The sequence below is a fragment of the Thunnus thynnus genome, chromosome 9 (genome assembly GCF_963924715.1).
Source record: "Thunnus thynnus chromosome 9, fThuThy2.1, whole genome shotgun sequence".
Lineage (NCBI taxonomy): Eukaryota > Metazoa > Chordata > Actinopteri > Scombriformes > Scombridae > Thunnus > Thunnus thynnus.
Window position 1 is genome coordinate 8,903,977 of NC_089525.1, and position 20,326 is coordinate 8,924,302.

Sequence of the window (20,326 nt, forward strand, 5' to 3'; positions counted from 1 at the left end):
GTTTTGGATTTCTGTCTCGACTGTAATGTTTCTGGCTGTTATTTTCAGTTGTCATGGAGCTTTAGCCAAAGTTCAGTCAGGAAGATCTTTTGCACGCCCAAGTCTGTAGTTTTATTTCTCAAACCATCTGTCATTCCCATCCCTCCCTCACGCATGCTCACTCTTAATTCCCTTGCTATCATTGCCCGGGGCCATCAATTGAGATGTCAGCTGTTCACATCAGCTGGTCACATCGAACCAATAGCACAGTGACACACCTTCATTGTCAGTTTATCATCTTGCGGCTGTCTTTTTAAATGTTTTCTCCCTCTCTGCCTTAGTGCTTTCAGGCTGCTGATTTGTGCGCCCCACCACCTCCCCATCGCAGATTCATCAGTGCATCACTTCATCAACCTCATCAGCCTTATCATCCTCAGCAGAACTTATCAGCCACCACCACCAGTGTCTGGACTCGGTGGGTGGATTTATCTTGCCGCTGCTGCTGCTGCTGCTCAGGACTGATGTCCCTCGATTACAAAATCTCCCTGTAGAGTCTAAGTGCCAAAAGCTCTTGACAAGCCTAATCATCAATATCATCTGTATAATAAACAATTCTTTTTGCTTTTTGCTTGTAAATAAAAATCTTTTCAAGTAGTTGGGGTCATTAAGTAAAGTAGAGCTCAACTAAATAAACTTATACATCATGTCAGACTTGTGTCCAAGTCATGTGACTCCACTCTGATCTCTGGATCTGTTGGCATTTTAAATGAAAAATGGACTCGACTGTATCACCCGTTGCCTTTTATTGTATCCAAACGGTAGATTATTCAGTCCTGACAGTGACAGAGATACGTTGGTTAAGTCCGCATGTTTTTGTGCCTCAGCACGATCCAGCTCTGCTTGCTGATGAAAACCATGGAAGACTCAGACCATGTGGGCACCCAGATCCCCCCATCCATCCCTCCACCCGAGCACCTGCGCTCCTCCTCACACATCTGCATCGTCTGAGCCTGTCTCCTTGTGTCTCACGCTAACCTGTGGCACGCGGGCCCTCTACCTGGCAAGCACATGTGGAAGACACGTTAACTGGGAGGACATTCATGAGCACAGTAGCTCAGATAATCAGGTCTATGAAACTATATGGAGCTTAAACGAGGGGGAAACGGCATATATGGTGGATGCATCCTGAGCCGCTGGAGCTAATGTCAACAGTGTCTGGATTATGGCTGCTTTGATGAAGACATGTGGCAAACACTACTGTGGAGGACCGGCGCCGTGTGACTCACCTATCAGGTGCCGAGGGTCAGGGGTCACAGCTGCAGTTAATTAACATGCCAGGTTCTCGTACTGGCAGCACGCACGGCTGTTAATTCCACCCACATACAGAGTAAAGAATGTTTAGGTTTCCCCGTGTATCAACCTTTAGAGTTATCAAAGGTGTTTTTGTCTCTATCTGTTCTTTCGCTGCATTCTTTCATCACCTTCTTCTTTCTTTTACTCACTCCTTTGTTCTAGCCACAAAAATTGTAGCAGACCTGAAAGGTGAGCCCAGCCCAGCCTCTCATCGTAAGCCGCATGTTTCACATTACAGGAATATTTCCACTTTGTATTTTGTTAACCCCTGGCGCTGATAAAATGCTCAAGAGCTTCCAAAAGAACAGCTTTCCTTCGGGGTGCTTACAGTGACCGAACGTCTGAGCGCTGGAACATAACAAGAGGTCTATTCACACGGCTCCTGCTGAGCATGGCGAGGTACAGCGCACAGCAAAGGCCCATCCAGCTCAGCAAGAAATCACACAAGGCAGAGCTCTGGGCTGCTCAGCCGTGGCAGAGCCCACCAACTGTTGGCTTTCTGCTGACAGTTTCCAAACTGCATCAAAAACCCATTTTAACAAGTTATTTAGTCTAGCAGTTAGTCTTAGACTCTCAAATAGCCATCTTTATAAGTGGTTTAGAATTGAGTGGTCCACTCCTGTTATAAAAAGAGACATTTCTGTGGATTAATTCCACTTTTTCTCAGTGTGAATCATTTTGTTTCAAGAGCTAAGGCATGTCAAGAGACATTACCTTGAGACTAGTGTAGTGATTTACTTTGTTTTGCTGCATTTGTTTCAAAAAACATCAAGAGCTAAAACTCAGCTGGAAATAATTCAGTTCACTGGCAGGTTTTCACTTTTTATGCAGTAAATTACTCAATATTTGTAAGTGTTTTGTGAGGCTATATTTCTGAAAACAGCTCAGTAGAAATCTGAAGTGACAGCGGGAGAAAAAATGAAGTGCAGACGAGGGAATGAAGAGAGGCTTTGAGATAAATCTGCGAGCAGGTTTTGGTGGAGATGGTGGCGGGTTCTTTGTTTCTTACAGAGGCCGTACAGTTCGAGGCCAGGTGTGCATGAAAGCACAGAATCACAGGTGAGCCCTCATCATGAGCGAAAGACAGTCACATGGTACATAGATTACTGGTATAATAAGGTACAGGCACATACACTGCTGACCAAGACAATTATGCACATACAGGTACACATATTGAAATTATTTTGGATTTATTTCTCTCAAGTGAGAAGTTTCTTCTTAAGATTGTCTATGTGTGAATGCAATGGGTATTTGCTGACTATTCAACCTGTAACTATATAATCTATAGTTTTAATTGTTTAATAAAGACACATAGCTGTAAATGTGCATATAGTGCATGTAGCGCATCAAGTGACTAAAGACAAATCATTTGATCATCTGACCATTATCACTGCCTTTCCATGTGATTTTTTTAACCTTATCACATGTGTGAAGTTTCAGTTGATTATAGCTGGTGTAACTGTGGTCTACAAGATTTGATGCAGGTCGTTTTAAGCCAACAAAACTGGACTCAGTGCCAGAATACTACAATTCCCTTTTCTAATAAGATGAAGCAGTTTTATGAAAAAAAATGTATATCCTCAAATTAATTCTGCAGGCCCATGTCACAAGTGATAGCATTAACTGACACATCACCAGAGAGGTCACAGTACAGAGAGATCTGTGACTCTGGTGCGCCTGGCTGTTAGTCTGGCTTTGAAGGGGGGGTGGGGGTAGGGGTCTCTGTCCTGGAATAGCTCCACTGGCCTGGAATGCTCTGGGGAATGTGTGGTGTGAGGTTTGATTGGTCGGGAGGGGAAGTGTGTGTGTGTGTGTGTGTGTGTGGAATTAGTGATCAGAAGGTTATGGAGTCTGTGCTGGGATTGACTGAGGACAGATCAATCATTACGCACGTTTGGGAACATCCTCTGTGTCGTCAGCAGGTTGACAGCTGGGCTGAGTGAGGGTCTCTCAGTGCTGCCTCTGTACTGTCTGCACCTTGTTGTTGTGGTTTCTCTCACCTTTCCATGTGTGTGCGCGCGCTGTGCCACACACTCTACGCTTTGTGAAACCAGATCTGCCTCGTCCATCTCAGAGCACCAGAGCACAGACAGCCAGCCCATTAGGCCTCATGCTCTGTAGGTTGACCTTTGAACCCCAGTCCCCTGTTTGACCAAAATGGGTTGAACGGCCATGCTAGGTCAGCGTTTTGCTGGGTCATCACAGGCTATCAGCAGCTATCTGTGTATCTGCCAATGAGCAGGGACTCTCCAAGGTCTGTAAACATTACTGGCTCATGTACAAACAGGTACAAACAGGCGTATATGAGCCTGCAGACACACACACACACACACACACAGACACACACACTCTCACATAATTCACAGCACAGATGAGGGAACATTGAGAGGACACTCAGATTGAGATGGAGGTCAGACTATAAAGGGAGCTTTAATTTCCCACTGTGTCAACCCTCAGCAGCTTGTAGAAAAGAGGAGACAGTATAATGACTGTGTATTGAAGCAGAACTGTACAGTCAGGCTAACAGGAGCGTGTAAGAGAGGGCATCAGACTCTCACGGCCCAGCCTGCTGGAAGTGATGGCCCTGCAGGATTCCTGTGTTAACCCTGGGTTCCTGCTCCCGCTCCCTGCCCGGCGAACCCAAATCTCTGCCACAACATCCCCGACAGGAGGACTACTCCCACAGCCGTGTTTGCTCAGCTGCGCTGGCTTTGTGTCGGCGTATCGAACCCCCTTGTTCCTGCTCCCTGGCTGTTTTCTTCCTCTTTTTCTGTTTGGTTTCTTTTCTTCGAACAGTTTGTAGCCTCATTTGTTCTTTGTTTGGTTTTCGGAGAGCACGTCTGACGTTTTCAAGGGATTGACGGCTGGGGAGGTCAAGGGGTCGAGGTGAAGCGGCTACCTGAGGAAGTCTCACGTCTCCCGCTGCATAGTGTCATAGTGGTGTCAACATGTACAGTAGTCATGTAAACACCTCTCTGCTGTGCCCACTGCCTGTGTTTGGACTGTGATTGCTGTGACTCACTGCAGAAAAAGCCAAACCTTTTCACGCACTTACCAGTTTTAAAGTAAATCGCTCTAATTTGGTTAGCAGGCTTAAACGTAAACAACTTAATAGCTTGTGTCTGACATTTTTTCACAGACTGTCTCATAAATCCAATTTAAGGTAATTTCAAGTTATCAATGTGGATGCAGCACCTCATTTGAAGCCAAAGAAGTTGCAGTTAAAGTTAATTTTGAGATCCAGTGTGGATATGAGGTCGGTGCTTCTAACCTGCAAAGATGCGTAACCGTTTGCGTCTCGGGGGCGGCCCCAGCCCGGACACTCCAGTGCACTCATCTTCATCGTCACAGTCACCGCTCTCGAATCCCTCTTCCCCTTCGTCGCTCCACCCATCCACTCCTCCTCCTCCTCCACCTCCACGCGACCGGGCTCTCCAGCGCTTCTCAGATACCGTCACAAGCCGCAGCAGCTGTGGAACAAACAGGAAGTGGTTAAAGGTAATGATGTTAAAAAACAGTCCACCCTCCTCAGCCTCTCCATGAATCATTCTGCGGCCGGAATGTGCCTGTGCATTAATGGCTTAACAAAGCTGTGAAAATAAATAAGGGATGTCTCTTGATCTGAGCGTGCAATGTATGATTATAACAGTATGGGGGGAATTCCAGACAAAAAGTCAGTGAAATCTAAATACGCTGGTATTTACCAAACTCTAATTATAATCACCAGGCGGGAAAACAGTTTGGTTATCTGTCCCAGTTTTGTTATTTTTGTCCAAACGTAATTCATTCAAAGGACTGTGGCTGTGGCTCCATGTAATTTACTGGTAGAAAAAGAAACAGTGGGGCGAGCAGACCGGTAAGATCGTGTTGTTACTGGCAAACATCATTGTCTTGAGTGGTTGTCCCAGGGCAACAGGGATACAATAACACCACATAACATGCTCTGCGCAAGCGGACATCAAGGCCTCAAGATCTAAAATGAGAAAGCTGGATGAAAGATGAAGAGGGATTCATGTTAATGTTTGTTATGCTCGGATTATACTGTATCTAACATGCAGCAGAGGATCTAAAACAAGCAGACATAGAGGATTTTTAACACAAATAAGATCTTTGCAACAGAATCTCAATGCAGTTTGGCCTCTGGGCTATAAAAGCAGTTGTTGTTCAACTCAGATATTTTCCCAAGTGATTTACAGAAGCTCATAATAAGTTGAGCAACACATACCAGATGTGTTTATTGAGATCTGCGGCAAACTAATCAACTCATAAATAATACAGAAATGTCCAAGAGCTGTAAAATAATTTCATTAAAAATCTTTGAATTCCCTCTTAACCAAATATAAAAGGGAGGAAATAGCAAAGTTTATACATTTAATTACAAAAATTGAGTGAAATGTTACAACTTGAAAGAGGAAACTTTTTCTTGTGATGCTATAAATGAACTGAAGCAATAATAAGCAACATAGAAACAAGAGAGAACAAAAAAAACGTTCTTGTCTCGTATCTACTGGTGAAAAACATGTGAGCGAGTTTGGAGACGACCTACACGGCTGGTCTCTGACCATCTTTCAGACTCCACAACATCACACATGATTGAGAGCCCTGCCAAGGTAACAGATGTGCTAAATTCCAGCCGCCTGCCCTCCGAGCCCCCTTTCATCTCACCGCTCTGCCTCCTTGTTTGTTTTTTATTGATTTCCTTCCTATCTGCATACGTCAGCATGCATTTTTTTGTTGTTGTTTTAGTTGTTTTGGCTGTCTATGGGAGAAAATTGAGTTCATATGGGCCTTGTCTCAGGTCAGCTGCGACGTCTGCCTGGGATCAGACTGTGTATGTGTGTGTGTGAGCGAGAGAGGGAGAGCGGAGGTATAAAACCCAGAGCTAATCACAGAATTACGTCAGTCAGAAGATAAACAACTCTGTTCCCTTCGCCTGCATATACAAACCAGTCGATCTGGGTTTTACAAGTGACATAAACTCTAAAGTGTAGAGAGGGAACACACATCACCTTGTTCCCAGCATGGCTGCCCAACAAACCTCCATTCATTTCCCAACATTGAGGCCATACACGACCGATGACCACAACATTTCTAAAAGCCTGGTCACTTAGACCGAGGGATGGACAAACAGTACCTCACAGACTGGACGGCTGATCTATAGGAACATTTTGACTTCTGTTTGAGGCCGCCTAGCAAAAGCGCCACCTGTTGAGAGAGAGCAAGAGCCCTCAGGTGTCACATTAAAACACCTTGTTATCTCCAAGAAACAAACTCTCCCCGTGATGAATGGGCGTTTAATGTACTGAACGGCTTTGTTAAAGACAGAATCGTGTTTGCCTGCATTTGCCGGAGTCCTCTGCAGATTTACTGAGGTCCTGAAATTCCTTCTCATGGTTTGTATCCTGGCAACTCAGTTGGACTTTGGGAGGGGAGGGGAGGGGAGGGGAGCCTAGCAAACCAATTAAAAGGCAAACAAACACTTGTAAAGCAGGGGGAGAAAGATGTGGTTCAGGGGTATTTTAGAACAAAACCTAAAAAAAGGTTATGTGGAGCGAAGGGAAAAACATTGACAGCAACTGTTGTGCCCTGAATCTGTGTGAACACTGCCATGTGTAGCTCACCACCTGCCAGCATACACACCGACGCTCCTCAACATATAAACAGACATGCTGTCCTCTGACTCACTGTATACTGATGTTCACAGAAAAAACACAGCAGCATATGAACATTTTGGAATTCAAATTTCAGCCACACATGTGAGGGAAGTAGGAATAAGAACATACCAGCTATGAATAGCAGCAGATGAAGAGCAGATGAGAGTAAAAATGGGGTTTTCAGGAATTAAAGAAGAATGATAGCAGTGGCCCAAATGAGCCATGGCACCGAGCAGTGCCCTTCTCCATAGAGGGGTGGCAGGGCAGTAACTCTCTCTGAGCTTCTGTGGCAGGGCGCTGTGGCTTCTTCCCACTGGCTGCCTGCCTCTGCCACGGCTGTGGTAGCGGGGAGGGGTGGGATGTATGTTTGTGTCGAAAGTGACGCTGCGCTTTTGGCATGGCCAAGCCACAGCGTGATCCGACAAGAGCCTCCAGATTTACCACAAGAGGGAGAAACCTCAAGTTGCTCTGGGCTGGAATCTTCTGCAATTAAACAAAAAACCCAAAGCAAAAGGAAGCAGGGAGGAAACAAATAAAAAAGACATTTTTTTGAGAAATGCTCAGTATGTTTCCCATTAAGAGAGGAAATCTGGCGCTCTCGCTCTTCTTTTCTCTCTTCTGAGTTCTTGTGTAAGTTGCACTGGGAGCTGGCTTCGACAGACAGCTGGACACACAGAACATGTAATCAGCGCGGCTATAGGCATCCCGCAGGCCACAGGGTTCACCTCCCTTTAACACAAAAGCACAAGTCACACCAAGGAAACACGGGCTCAAAGGCTGCACACAAAGCCCAAACATGTGGTGCATTGCTCAATGCAGGCCAGCCCAGACAGAGACACAGAAACCGCAAGTCTGTCACTGCCTCCCACACATGACATGAACTCCACACAGGGTCAGTGTTCGACACGACAGCTGCGACTGAGCCTCAGAGCCCAGCCACTGGTTGACCTGTGCTGATAGGAATCAACCTGCACTCACTGCTCATCAGCTGTGGTTTTTTTTTGTTTTTTTACATGAGCTGGGATTATGATCCTGATTGTTCTTTGACCATAAATCACAGGGAAAAAGGGTAAATTTAAAGATAAGCCTGTAAAATCCTGGTATTAATATAGGTCGTGTTGAAGTGAATGAGTGATGTTGGAGTGAAACTGAGAGCGAATGAGTAATGAAGACAGAAAGTGTATAGAAAAAAGGGGCTTCTTGTCAGTGTGTGATTGGGATCAGGCCCTGTGTTATGTCCTCCTCTCCACGCAGAGGACTTGTCTGGACAAGCTGCTCATGACTCGGCCCAGACGGAATCTGCTGCTCTGAATGTTTCTATCAATGCCTCAACACATCTTGTCTACAAATCTAATCTACAGAACTTGAGGCTTAAGTTCCCAAACAGGCTGCTTACCATACGCTCAAATACAAAAGCCCTGATTTCACCATCTAATGTTGATGTTTTCTATATTTGCTTTGAGTTGGAGGCTTCCTGATTTGCTGACTGATTTTTGGGTTTCTAATCATACCGCCTTAAAGTTGCTGTAATCAATGTTTTTATATTAACAATGAAAAAAATGTGTCATGTAAAAGTTGATGCTTGTTGTGACAAAGCCACAAAACAATCACCCCACTCTGCAGTTCTCCTCATCTCATTTGGCCTTTTTAGTGTCTTTTAGCTCATTGTTTTGGTTTTACAGCTCATAAAATACTATTTTGGTCTAATCGCTCTCATCAACATTGTTTCTAGCTGCTGAAAAGGTTAAAACCTACCCATACGCTATCTGCCCAGCAGACAGACAAAATTAGTAACAAGCTAGTGTGAACATAGTGAAGCATTTAGCAGCTACAGAGACAGATGTTTTTTCTCAGGAGTTGAAAACAAAACAGAACTAAAAGGAGAGTGAATATTAGACTTAATATTAATACAACTTTACACTGTGACAACATGACAGTGTTGTGTTTACAGCTTGTTGTGCTCACCCAAGAAATCTGCAATTGCAGATTTAAAGGATACTTGTGATTTGTCATGACTTGTTTTTTATTTTTTTGTTTTGGCTATCATTTCTATAGGTTACGATAACATCGTACAAACCAAAGCAAATGCTGAGAACTTGGAACACGTCAGTATTGCAACAACAAAGTCCAAATGGAACAAGGAAAAAGACAGATTACTGTAAAAAAAAGTTTAATCAGATTATCTAAATCACTTTATTTGTAAGTAAAAACCAAAAGTGGGTACACCTGAAATGTCAGTGGTAATCCCTCATTGTATAGAAAAAACTGTGTGTGAGCACAACTACAGTAAGTATTTTAGGTCAATGTTGAACTGGGAAGTTAGTCTGTACACTGTGATGGATGTAAATAAGTAAGTGAGTAACTTTATTTATATAACACATTTCAAGAGCAGAGACATCACAAAGCGCTTCACAGAGGAGATAAAGCAAAAACATACATACAGATAAAAAACTGAACTGAAGAATGAATAGAAAATACAAAAATTACACAAAGGCAAGTCTAAACAAATGGGTCTTGAACTACTCTTTAAAAGAGTCCACAAAGTCACCAGATCATAAATCCAGTGGGAAAGAGTTCCCAAGTTTAGGAGCCACAACCTCAAAAGCGCAGTCTGCTATAGTTTTAAAGCTCGTTCTTGGATCAACCAGCAAACCCTGATCAGAGGATCTCAGAGACCTGCTGGTGACATACAGTACGGCTGCAGTAGTATCTCTAATGTGGGCAGGTGCCTGACAATGCAGAGCTCTATAGGTGTGAATTGTGAACTGTGAATTGGATTCTGAATTTGATGGGGAGCCAGTGAAGCGCAATCACAATCTGTGTCACATGAGACCTTTTGGAGGACCTGATCAAGAGTTTAGCAGCAGCATTTTGGACCACTTATAAACGATCCAGGGATGTTTTGCTGAGGCAGGTGAAGAGGGAGTAATAAATAAGCTTTAAGTTTGATAAGTTTGATCGTCTGACCTCTTGTGTTCTTGCCCCATCTGATTTCTTTTTTGTAATGTTGTTTTGTTCCCAGATCTGAGCAATTAACTTGGTGAGTACAATGTTTTTATTACCAATAGGAACGACGACCAAAACAGTGCAAATAAGACCCCAGTTGTAATAAACCAGACTAGGCCTTTAACTTTAATAGTGATGAAGAAATTGGTTCTCATGTGGTACAAAGTTGTCTTTGTCTTTTTATGGTCTCAAATAAAGTGCATTCAAACTTCTGACATTATTCTTATTCTTATATTCATTAGTCTTTGAGGTTTAATTGGGTCCTATTTTGCTAAGAGCTCATGAAAAACCAAAAACATATTGTAAAGTAGATTGTATATTTTTAAAGCAGTGTAGGAGCCAATGCCCGGGTCACTATGTTAGACAAATCAAACACATGACCTTTCAGTGGGGCCTATTTTTCTTGATAAATGAAGGAAATGGACTTTCCTTACACCTAATCCCCACATGTACACTGAGCTGCTGCGCTTGTATCAAGTTTGCAGACGTGCTGTTTGGAGCACAGAGCCAGGAGAAAAAGCAGGAGACTGGGAATGAATGACAGACACCATGGGAGAGAGCGAGAGAGATAGAGAGAGAGTCAGACAGAGGAATGACAGGAGGCACTTTCCACAGAGTGAGTCATGGAAAGCTCCTCAGCACGCTGACAGGCAGAGCGGCGTTTCGGACGACAGACCCTGCCCTGCAGTCCCACCCGCTTTCCCCGACTCATTACTCAACTTTTATTGAATCTGAAATGTAAAGAGGAGGGGGATCTATGCTCTCTCATTCTTCTCTGTTTTTTCGTCCCTCCCCCCCCTCGTCTTCCTCTATCTGTCCGCGGTCAAGTATGTCACGCAACGGGAGCTCAGCTTCAGACAGTTAATGCAGACAAGATTAATTTCCTGATGTTAATTCCAGTTGGAACAGAACACACAGAGGGGGAAAAAAAGAGCTCTCCAGTCCTGCGTTAAACTGGGCGTGTGTCCACTCCACCTTTCTGAGTAAGCCCATAAGGCTATTTCCAGATTTCTCTAGTTTGGACTGAAACCTGAATGGATGTTTAGATTTTGTTGGCAGGGACTTTGTTCCACTGGTAGATAATCTTTAAAAGCTAACGAAACTCCTAATCCCTCTATATACATTAAAGAGTGATAAATTGTTGCCATTTCATCTTCTGGAGGAATAAAACACAGTGTCCTCTCTGTTTATTCAGACATACGCAGCTCAGATCAAGGCGGAGCATGAATGCAGAGGGTTAACTGCCCTTGTATTAAATATATCTGGTATGACAACAATTTTCAATCTTTTTTTGAGGCTAACCAAATGAAAATCTTGACTAATGTCTGTGAATGTGCCTGATTGTCTGCATGGGGTTTAATAGTTTAAAAAGTCTCATTCCTGCACAGGACGCTGGTTGCTAAATCAGATTACGTCCCTCAGACAATCTCTTTTTGTCTGCTGCTCGTCTGCTTTACACGTTATCGCCGCGGTTCCCAGAGTCATGTGTTGCTAAGAAACCCTCCATTTCGATATCAGCAGACTGTCACTGCCTGTCCCATGATCACACCTACCGGGAGCCAGCGGATGCTCGGTTGGGTAAGCGGATAGTAAAGGGTGGAGAGGCCTGTGTTTGCACAAGCTTCAGCGGGCTGTGGGCCTACAAGCAGCTGTACTGCCGTCGGCTAGCTTAGCTTGTAGTTAACAGAGACACAGAAAGAATGGCTTGACAAGAGGCAGAGAATGCAAGAAAAACTGAGACAGATGCAGAGGAAAGGAACCGCCACGAGCTGACAGGGTATGGGGGGGCTGGCAAGATGAAAAAGCCAGGGAGCATGTGAGGGAATGATAAAGTTAGGGAGTGTTAACACTTTGACAGGTCCAGAGAGGAGCCTCAACTCTGCAGTGCCCCCCAGAGCACCGCCGCCCCAAACAAAAGGCAGAGGAGGAACAGAGGAGGTCTCTGACCCTCACAGGGAGACCCTCTGATGACCTAGCACAGACAGGAAACAGGAAGTGTGACCCCTGACCTCTTTGGGGGGGATCCTGTTACACAGCAACATGTGACTGTGCCCAGTGACAACAAGCCCAGAATATGTGGATCCGATCAGAAACCACAGCAGGAAGACTCAGCTGTTCATATCTCTGCTCCACGACAGTTCAACAAAATGTAAGTAAAGAATCAGCTGAAGCAATATTAGACTGAGAGAATGAAGAGATCTCCAGAAACACACTCACAGGTAGAAATACTGTGTGTTGTAGCAAGCCAGGCGCCTGGCTTGTGCAGCAGGGTTTTTATAAGCCGGCTGCGTGATAATTACACCCAGTGGGGTGGTAGTGGGGTGGGAGCAGAGGCGGAGTGGGTAGAGAGGGAGGCAACCCCGACTTGGGCCTCAAGGCTGAGGGAGGGAGAGGTGGAGGTATGGAGGTAAGGAGGAATGGGTGGCAGTGGTAGAAGGGATGGTTGGGCCTCATTAGCAGGCAGACTAATTGGGAGGAAAAGGGCCCTCACATGCTCTGTCTGACCTCCCTGCCAGCAGGGGAGAAAGCTGGGGTGGGAGAGGGGTGTGTGAGTGTGTATGTGGAGGTGCGGGGGGTGGTATCTCGTAGTCGGATTCCTAAAGTTAAGGAACCATAACTCTTCATAATTCCTCAAATCCTAAACTTAGGATGAAGTCAGAAGGCTCCTGAAAACGAAAGGATAACATGCGTGTGGTGCTCTAACAGGGATCCCGACTCTGGCCGCACAAACGCCCTGCAGCTCCTCAGAGGTTTACACCAGGTGTCACACTTCATTTAAAGAACTCTCATGGCTTATCCCTGCTCACAAATATAGCGGCATAACAGCCCTCCTTCCTCCTCCTCGCTTCCAGAGCAGTCGTACTTCACACACATAAAAACTAGGAGGGTGAGAGGACGAAGGCCCTGAGGGGGTATATTAAATAACGCTTCAAAACCCCTCAGTAAATAACATCAAACAGAAGTCAGCCTCTTTGACTGGGGCGAGCATAATGGCTAGGTTAGCAAGTGTAAGTTTACAAAACAGCAGGCCTAGTCTGACACCCATGGTGTCTATTAGTCTGATTGTAAGCACAGCCTGTAGGACGAGGCCACCGCATGCTGGCCCGGTTATGAAGCAGCTTCCATACTGTCATTATTACACACATATCACCGTGTTTGTTCACATATTTCAAAGAGTATTTGAAGTGTCGCTTTATTTTATAGCCGTCTGTATGTTAATATGTCACTGCTGTATACGAGCTGGAAATGTATCTGTTGTAGTTATATGACTAACTATGTGTGTATAAGATTAACTTCTCTAAGTGTTCACAGTAAAAACTGTCCATCCTTAAGTGTGTGTGTGTGTGAGTTATATATTAAAGAGTGTTCTGTGCAAGCATGCACGAGGTGTCGAGCGCACGCTGCCCAGGCTCTGGTGCCTCGGAGGAAGTGAGACTGCGTGATGGAATTTGTGGCGCTCGGGATCTGGTTTATTTTCCACCCTGGATCCCTGTCCTACCTGCAGGATTTTCCCAGGTTCTGGCTTCAATTAGGCTGGGAAGCTGGGAGGAGAGGAGGGGATCTAGGGTTTAAGAGAGAAGGAGAAGGAGGGGGTTGGAAGAGGGAAGGGGCGACAGAGCTGGAGTCTGTCACACACAACTCAGCACAGCTGGGGAGATGGAAAGACAGGCAACGAACAGGGAGAGATAGAGAATTGTGGTAGTAAAAAAACTAAAATGTTCAAATAAGGTGCTAAAAAAAACGAAAGCTTGCAATGTAAAGATGTGCTATATTCTTCAAATGACAGAGCCATTTTAACGATATCAGATGAAATAATTGTATTTTGCCAAAAGGGATTCATAACATTCTCCAACAAAGACGTCTTTCATATCCCAAATGTATCTCTCCAAAGAGTGTCATATAGCCAAGAAGAGGCTGTCAGAATAATCCCACAAGGTCTGACCCTCCAAATGGCAAACTCATCTGACAAATGAGTGGGAAATGCTCTGTAATCAAAGACCAATCACATAATTGCTCTATTTTGCCACTAGCTCAACCATCTCCTGTGAGATTAGTTGTTCAGAGGAGAAACCCAATACTCTGGGAAGTTAAACAGATGTTGCAAAAAAACAAACTCATCTCCTCAGAACAAGAACACATCATCAAAATAATATATTCTAATTTAAGACCACAAACTCCAACTTTTCCCCACACAAGAACTGACTTTTTTTTTCACAAAACGAAAGCTTTAACCCATTGTCAAGGTTATACTGAACTTCTCATTGAGCAAACTGAAAATCCTGTCTGACTGGCATCGCAGAGTATCATCAACTTGACAACAGAGCCGAGCAGAGCGTGTTGATGTGCACTCGTCTTTATCAGCTTTGACATAGTCCATATACAGGGCACAAACACACAGACAGGACCTCACACAGGAATTTGTTACACAGTGTAAGCATGCACAAAAATGTCCATGGCTCCTCGCAGTCCTGTACTGTTTAGAGATTCCAAGTCGAGAAGCAATAACCGAAGGAGAAAGCCATTTCTCTTCATCCATTTATAGTGCACAGTTCACTTTAAACTTGGCTACGGCTCAGTCATGACATCAGCTGTTTTAGGCGTGAGAAAACGTTGTTTTATAAGCTGAGGCGACCGGCTTGGAGACTTTTTTTCTTCTAGTGTTTAGTTTAGCCTCACAGAGGCACAAAGGCAAGGGTCTCCCTGCCAGGCCGTCTCTGTATCTGCTGATACTCTGATCAACGCTGACAACGTGAGAAATGACACATTTCCGCCACATAGTTGCATTTCACAGGGCCATCGTCACGGGGCATTTAGGAGTGGAGGAATGAAACATCAGGGGGATTAAAGTTGGAAGGAAGTGGATTCTTTGGAGGGGTCCCATGTTCCCCTCACTGTTGGAGAGTGTAGCCCCTATATTTTATGACATAGTCTCACATACTGTTGGGCTGGGACTGATTCGTGGTAAAAAAAAAAACTGGGTCAGTACAAGCTGGAAGAACCATTGATTGTGTTCAGTGTTTGAGCCAAAAGGAGTATAATGTTCATTCAATTGGAAACCGTGAGCAGGATAAAAGAGCCTTACAGGACTTGTAAAGACCAGAATGCGAGGGACCCATGTCCCGAATGTGCAGCTGAATGCATATAAAGGACAACAATCTACACATTCTTCAGTCTGCAGCTCTGAACATACTGTACACGACAACACACGACATCATGAGACTGAAATACTGCAGTTTTTAATCAGCATGGCACTGTGCTGGTCCACTTCCAGGAACATTACACATACTATCTCATTGTTGGCCTGTCCTCGTACACACTGCATAAATAAGGCAGATGAAAGTAATTATCTGTGAGTCGTGGCCTACTCTCTCATATCAGATGGTTAATTAGTCCATTTGCTTTTAGCCCTGCAACATCCAGAGCCGGTGGTCTTACAACTGGCAGGGAGGTGGAGACCTTGTAAAACTGCTTTTAACTAAACAACATCACTTTCTCCAGTGCCTTCAAAGGTTGTTTACAACATGCCGGCTCAGAGCAGCTTGGGCCATGAAATTGTGTGTATAGTCAATAAACCTTTTGCAGGATAATAAAGTATGTTTAAGGTTTTGCCTCTTTGGTCAAATATGACATTAAATGTATCTATTGGCTGATATAGGTACTGTATGTTTTCCTCACATTAGCAAATTTGTACGTAGCTAATGTTAGCTAATGCTAATGCTAATGCACAGAGGTCCTTAGAGGTCAATTCTAACATCAGTATGCTAATCGGCTAACAATGACGATGCTAACATGCTGACTTTTAGCAAGTAGTTTAGCATGTTAGCATCCTAAAATTTGCTAATTAGCAATAAAAAGTACAGCTGAGGCTGATGGGAGTGTTGTCACTTTCACTGGTATTTGGTCATCAAAAGTCAAAAGTAAGTTAAAATTACAAGTAATTTGAATGTATCTTCTAGGGACTAGGGGTGTGCCCGAAGAATACAAATACATTATTCAGCAAAGCATAAATAGTGGGTTTTTTATGAATATTTAGTCTCTGTCCTCTGCTCCACTGTTACGTCTATCAGCAGGTCTCAACGAGGGGAGTCACATCCACCTGCTACATGACACACATTTCCTAATTTGGACATCACTCCCAGAGTTGGGGGTGTTCCCCAGAGATAAAGCTGAACTACTGACACACACAAAGTGCTCCCAAGGGACCCTCCATAATCTGTTATTCCCTTTCTCCTTTCTCCAAAGTTAGGTTGTAAAAAATAGGCAATAAATGAATAGCGCAAAGCAAGAATTGCCTTTGAAGTTCTTCTCTACACATTACACAGTGTGCTGTCTCTGTGTTATTTAGCTCAGCAGTCATCTATGACCTGGGAGACTCCAGTTAGAGACCCAGTGTGGGGACTTCCTTCATGAGGTAGTTTATTCATGAACACGTATTGTAAATGTTTCATTTTCTGAAAATAAACATGTAATAAAAACAAAAACAAAAACAGGATTTTTAAGCCTCCTTCCACTTTTATTCAAATACAAATACAAATAATTTTGCTGCCTCAACAAATATAGATACAAATACAAATACTGGGCTCTCTGCACATCTCTACTAAGGACCTTGAATAACTGGCAAATTTCATGTCAAGATGTACCACACAAAACAAAACATTTAAATATCATGGTGACACTGGAGGAAACGTCTGGCTCACCAAAGTCAGTAGGATACATCCTCTGGGAACCATGATTGTCTGTAAAAAATAGTGCCAATCCATCTGGTACATGTCAAGAAAAATTAGGGGATCACCAAGGTTGTCAAGATTGATCCTCTGGGGACTTTGAATATCTGTAACAAATTTTATAGTAATCCATCCAATACTTGTTGAGAAATTTCAGTGTGGACCCAGGCGGTGAATCGACAGACAAACTGACTCAAATTGGCTAAGAATATTATAAAGTGCAGCCTCAAAAGTGACCAGAAAGTTGCACCCTCTGGCTCAACAAAAACTGTGTATTGTAAACTTCACGAAAGGGATTATTTATTGCTGGACTTTTATATTGGATTGTATCACATTATAGGGCGTTTCTGTTATACTGGTATAGTGATGATTTGTAGTAAAAATATTTGTGTAATCTGATTTCTGCAGAAACCGAAAAAAGCACCGCTATGAGTCATAAACAGTTTTACTGCACATGAAATATGCAATCAAGCGCAGCAAGTCTTTTTGTCAGATGTTAATCCAGCCCATTGAAGTTGAGATCTAAAGGGAAGTTAGAGTTCAAGCAGAAATGTGCTTGACTCTGCTGTATGGTCATCAGATATGGGATTAAAAGCTCCCATGTGAATAGTCAATCTGCATAAATATCAGGTGTTTATGTAAACAGAATCAAAAACCCATAAATGTTCACATATATAGGCTTCCACGTCACCAGTGCAACATGGGACCCGATGAGAAATTAGTTTTGAGTTATTGAGAGCATCTGATCACACACACATACACACATACACACACACACAGCGGGAGACAAAGTCAGTGTGTGTCCATGTTTCTGAGGAATTGTCTGAATGTCTGTAACAAAATGAGTTCAGTCATTTCACCAAACTGCATTTTCTTGCAAAATCTCATCAAAAGCCTATCAGGAACCTGATCCACATGGTAAACAGCCCATGACGACTGCTGCAGCTCTGCTTGTAATCATATTGGTACGAAAGTTTGACCCTGTCAGTGCAGGAAGTTTTGAAAGGCTTATTACATTAGAGTATGTGCGTATGTGTATGTCCTGTATTTTCAAGATTGAATGATAATTCGGGTTTATTACAACTTGTGTTTTACTCTCATAGTTTTGGCTATGTTTTATATTAATGGCAATAACATTGTAAGTTAATTATTGAGATCACGAAACTTTGAATTACTAAAAAGATGTCCAATGGGGCGATCAAACATTTTTTAAAGAAACTCTAAGGTTGGGTCAAACTTATTTGTAGACAGTAGAATTATTACCTAAACATCCATCACAGTTTAAAGACCAACTTTCTGGTTCAACTTTGACCCACCCCACTTACCGTAGATGTGTGTGCACACAGTTTTCTTGTACAATGAGACATTTTGGGGGTGTTTACTTGCAGTTTTACTGCCAAATAAAGCGGTTTAGATAATTAAGCTTAACAGTTAGCTTGTTTACAACCCGTCTGACAGCTCATGCTTCTTTGTCTTTGTGGCAATGTCGTTGTGTTCCCAGATCTCATCAATTACTTAAGTGAGAACAATGTTTATATAACGAGTTGTAATAAACTGGAATTATCCTTTAAACCTGGATGAAATGTTGAGAGACAGATCCAGAGTGAATCATGTGTGGGGGATTTTGAAGAAAGAGGGTAAAGGGTAAGGAAACTTCCAACACTCACGATGAGGTCTCGCTCTTCTCACTTACAGCAGGACTAAGCATGCATGAGGTAATACAGCAAAAGTAATTGAGAAAATTACAGTCTCAACCCACAACCCTGTGTATTTTTTCTTGAGGGTCTCTGGTTGTCAGAGGAGGAGTGGAGAAAAGTCCACAGTTACAGCTTAGATCTCCCAGGTTGTTTAAACAAGAGAGAAGGATTGTAATCCACCGAGACAGGCCCGCAGCACTCACAAAGACGCACACACACACACACACACACACACACACACACACACATGGAAACACACTTTAGCGCTGGACGACGAAGTGCGTGTGTGGAAATCTGACGTGTCGACAGCTACAAGTAGTAACCACCAGGAACCAGGAAATACAGACAGATCTGTGGGCTGATACATCTACCTACAGAGGCTGACTTTGAGCCTACATGCAAGCATCTCTATACTCAGCCAGCCCACTCCAAAAGGTGGTTTCCATGGTGACGGCAGCAGGGAAAAATGGGGCTCTGGCCTTGACGACAGCTGGGGCTTACTGTGGATGGAAAACATAATTGCAACACAGCTAGGGCTGGGCAATATATTGATATTATATCAGTATCATGATATGAGACTAGATATTTTCTTAGATTTTGGATATTTTAATATCGTGTTGTCTTTTCCTGGTTTTAAAGGCTTCATTACTGTAAAGTTATGTAATTTTCTGAACTTACCAGACTGTTCTATTATTTGCCTTCACCTACTTAGTCATTATATCCACATTACTGATGATTATTTATCAAAAATCTCATTGTGTAAATATTTTGTGAACACACCAATGGTCATCCCTACAATACTGTCCCCCCCAGTGCAGATGAGACACAATATTAAGACTATTCAGAAGTTTCCTGTTCAACAATGTGTTTATAAAGAGCAAGTAGTTGACATCGCCCTAAAAACAGGTTCCTTGTGGAGTTTCTCTTAAATGCGAGAAGCACACAGCATCCTCATTTCACATCTTCACTTGTCCTGCGCTGACTCGCACAGGAGCCGCAGAGTGAGTCTTGCAGCGGCTTGGGAATAAATGTTCAAATGTGAACCAAAAGAAGAACTAATGAGTTGGTAAAACTTTATTTTACAGAGTTTGAAGTGTTATCAGAGAAGGCACAAGTAGAGATGAGACTTGTACAAACACATGAGCAGAAATACACACAGCTCACCTGGTTGATGTGCTTGAGTTTGTCTATGATCTGGCTGATGACTGGCTCAGGGGGTTTGTTGCTTCGGGACTCTGAGCCGGGGTTCGACCGCTTCAGGCCGGGACTTGCAAACCTGACAGGACAGGAAGAATGATTTCATTCAACAGAAATGTTTAGAGCAGATTCACTCACTGCAGAGAGCTCAAAGGCAGCTTCATGAGTGAAAGACATAAAGAACTGACCAACTGCTACATCTCTCCAAACTAGAGTGTTTATCACCATCTAGTGTTGATAAGATGAACGACAGCTCTTCTGGTTTTTAGATTAGGGGTCAATCTGAAGAGCTGGAAAGTCCATTTGTAACTCAAGCTAACTTTTCCCCTCACTGGAGACATTAGGTCTATAAACTTAAATAGGGATTAACTTTTTTTTAACTTTGATGTTTAAAGATGTTTTCAATCAACACAAAGACACAGTTACATGTCGATATAAAATTTTGAGTTTCTCCATTACGCAAAACATCCTCAAAGGAGTTGAACCATTATGCATAAGTCTGACTGGTATTCATTTCATGTACATTAAACTGATCAGTCAGTGGCATTTTCATATGTGCAGTAAATGAGAGGACATTAGAAGAGATGTGCTTTTGTCCTGCTGTAGCGGTGAGCGTATATTTAGGTACGACCAGCCAACAGGCAGGTGCTCACATGTCTCTATGTGTAACTGAGGAAACGCTGCTCTGTTGATGTCTGTGTATGTTATCAAGAGG

General features: G+C 43.3%; 1 protein-coding gene across 1 annotated transcript in view; it reads right to left on the reverse strand.

Moving 5' to 3' along the window:
- Nucleotides 1–20,326, reverse strand: part of gpc3 (glypican 3) — a 112,991-nt gene that overhangs the window by 10,243 nt on the left and 82,422 nt on the right. The window contains exons 6-7 of the mRNA XM_067598671.1: nt 19,579–19,690; nt 4,604–4,802 (exon numbers count right to left, since the gene is read on the reverse strand). Of these exons, the coding sequence (XP_067454772.1) occupies nt 4,604–4,802; nt 19,579–19,690 (311 nt within the window). The remainder of the gene's footprint in view (nt 1–4,603; nt 4,803–19,578; nt 19,691–20,326) is intronic.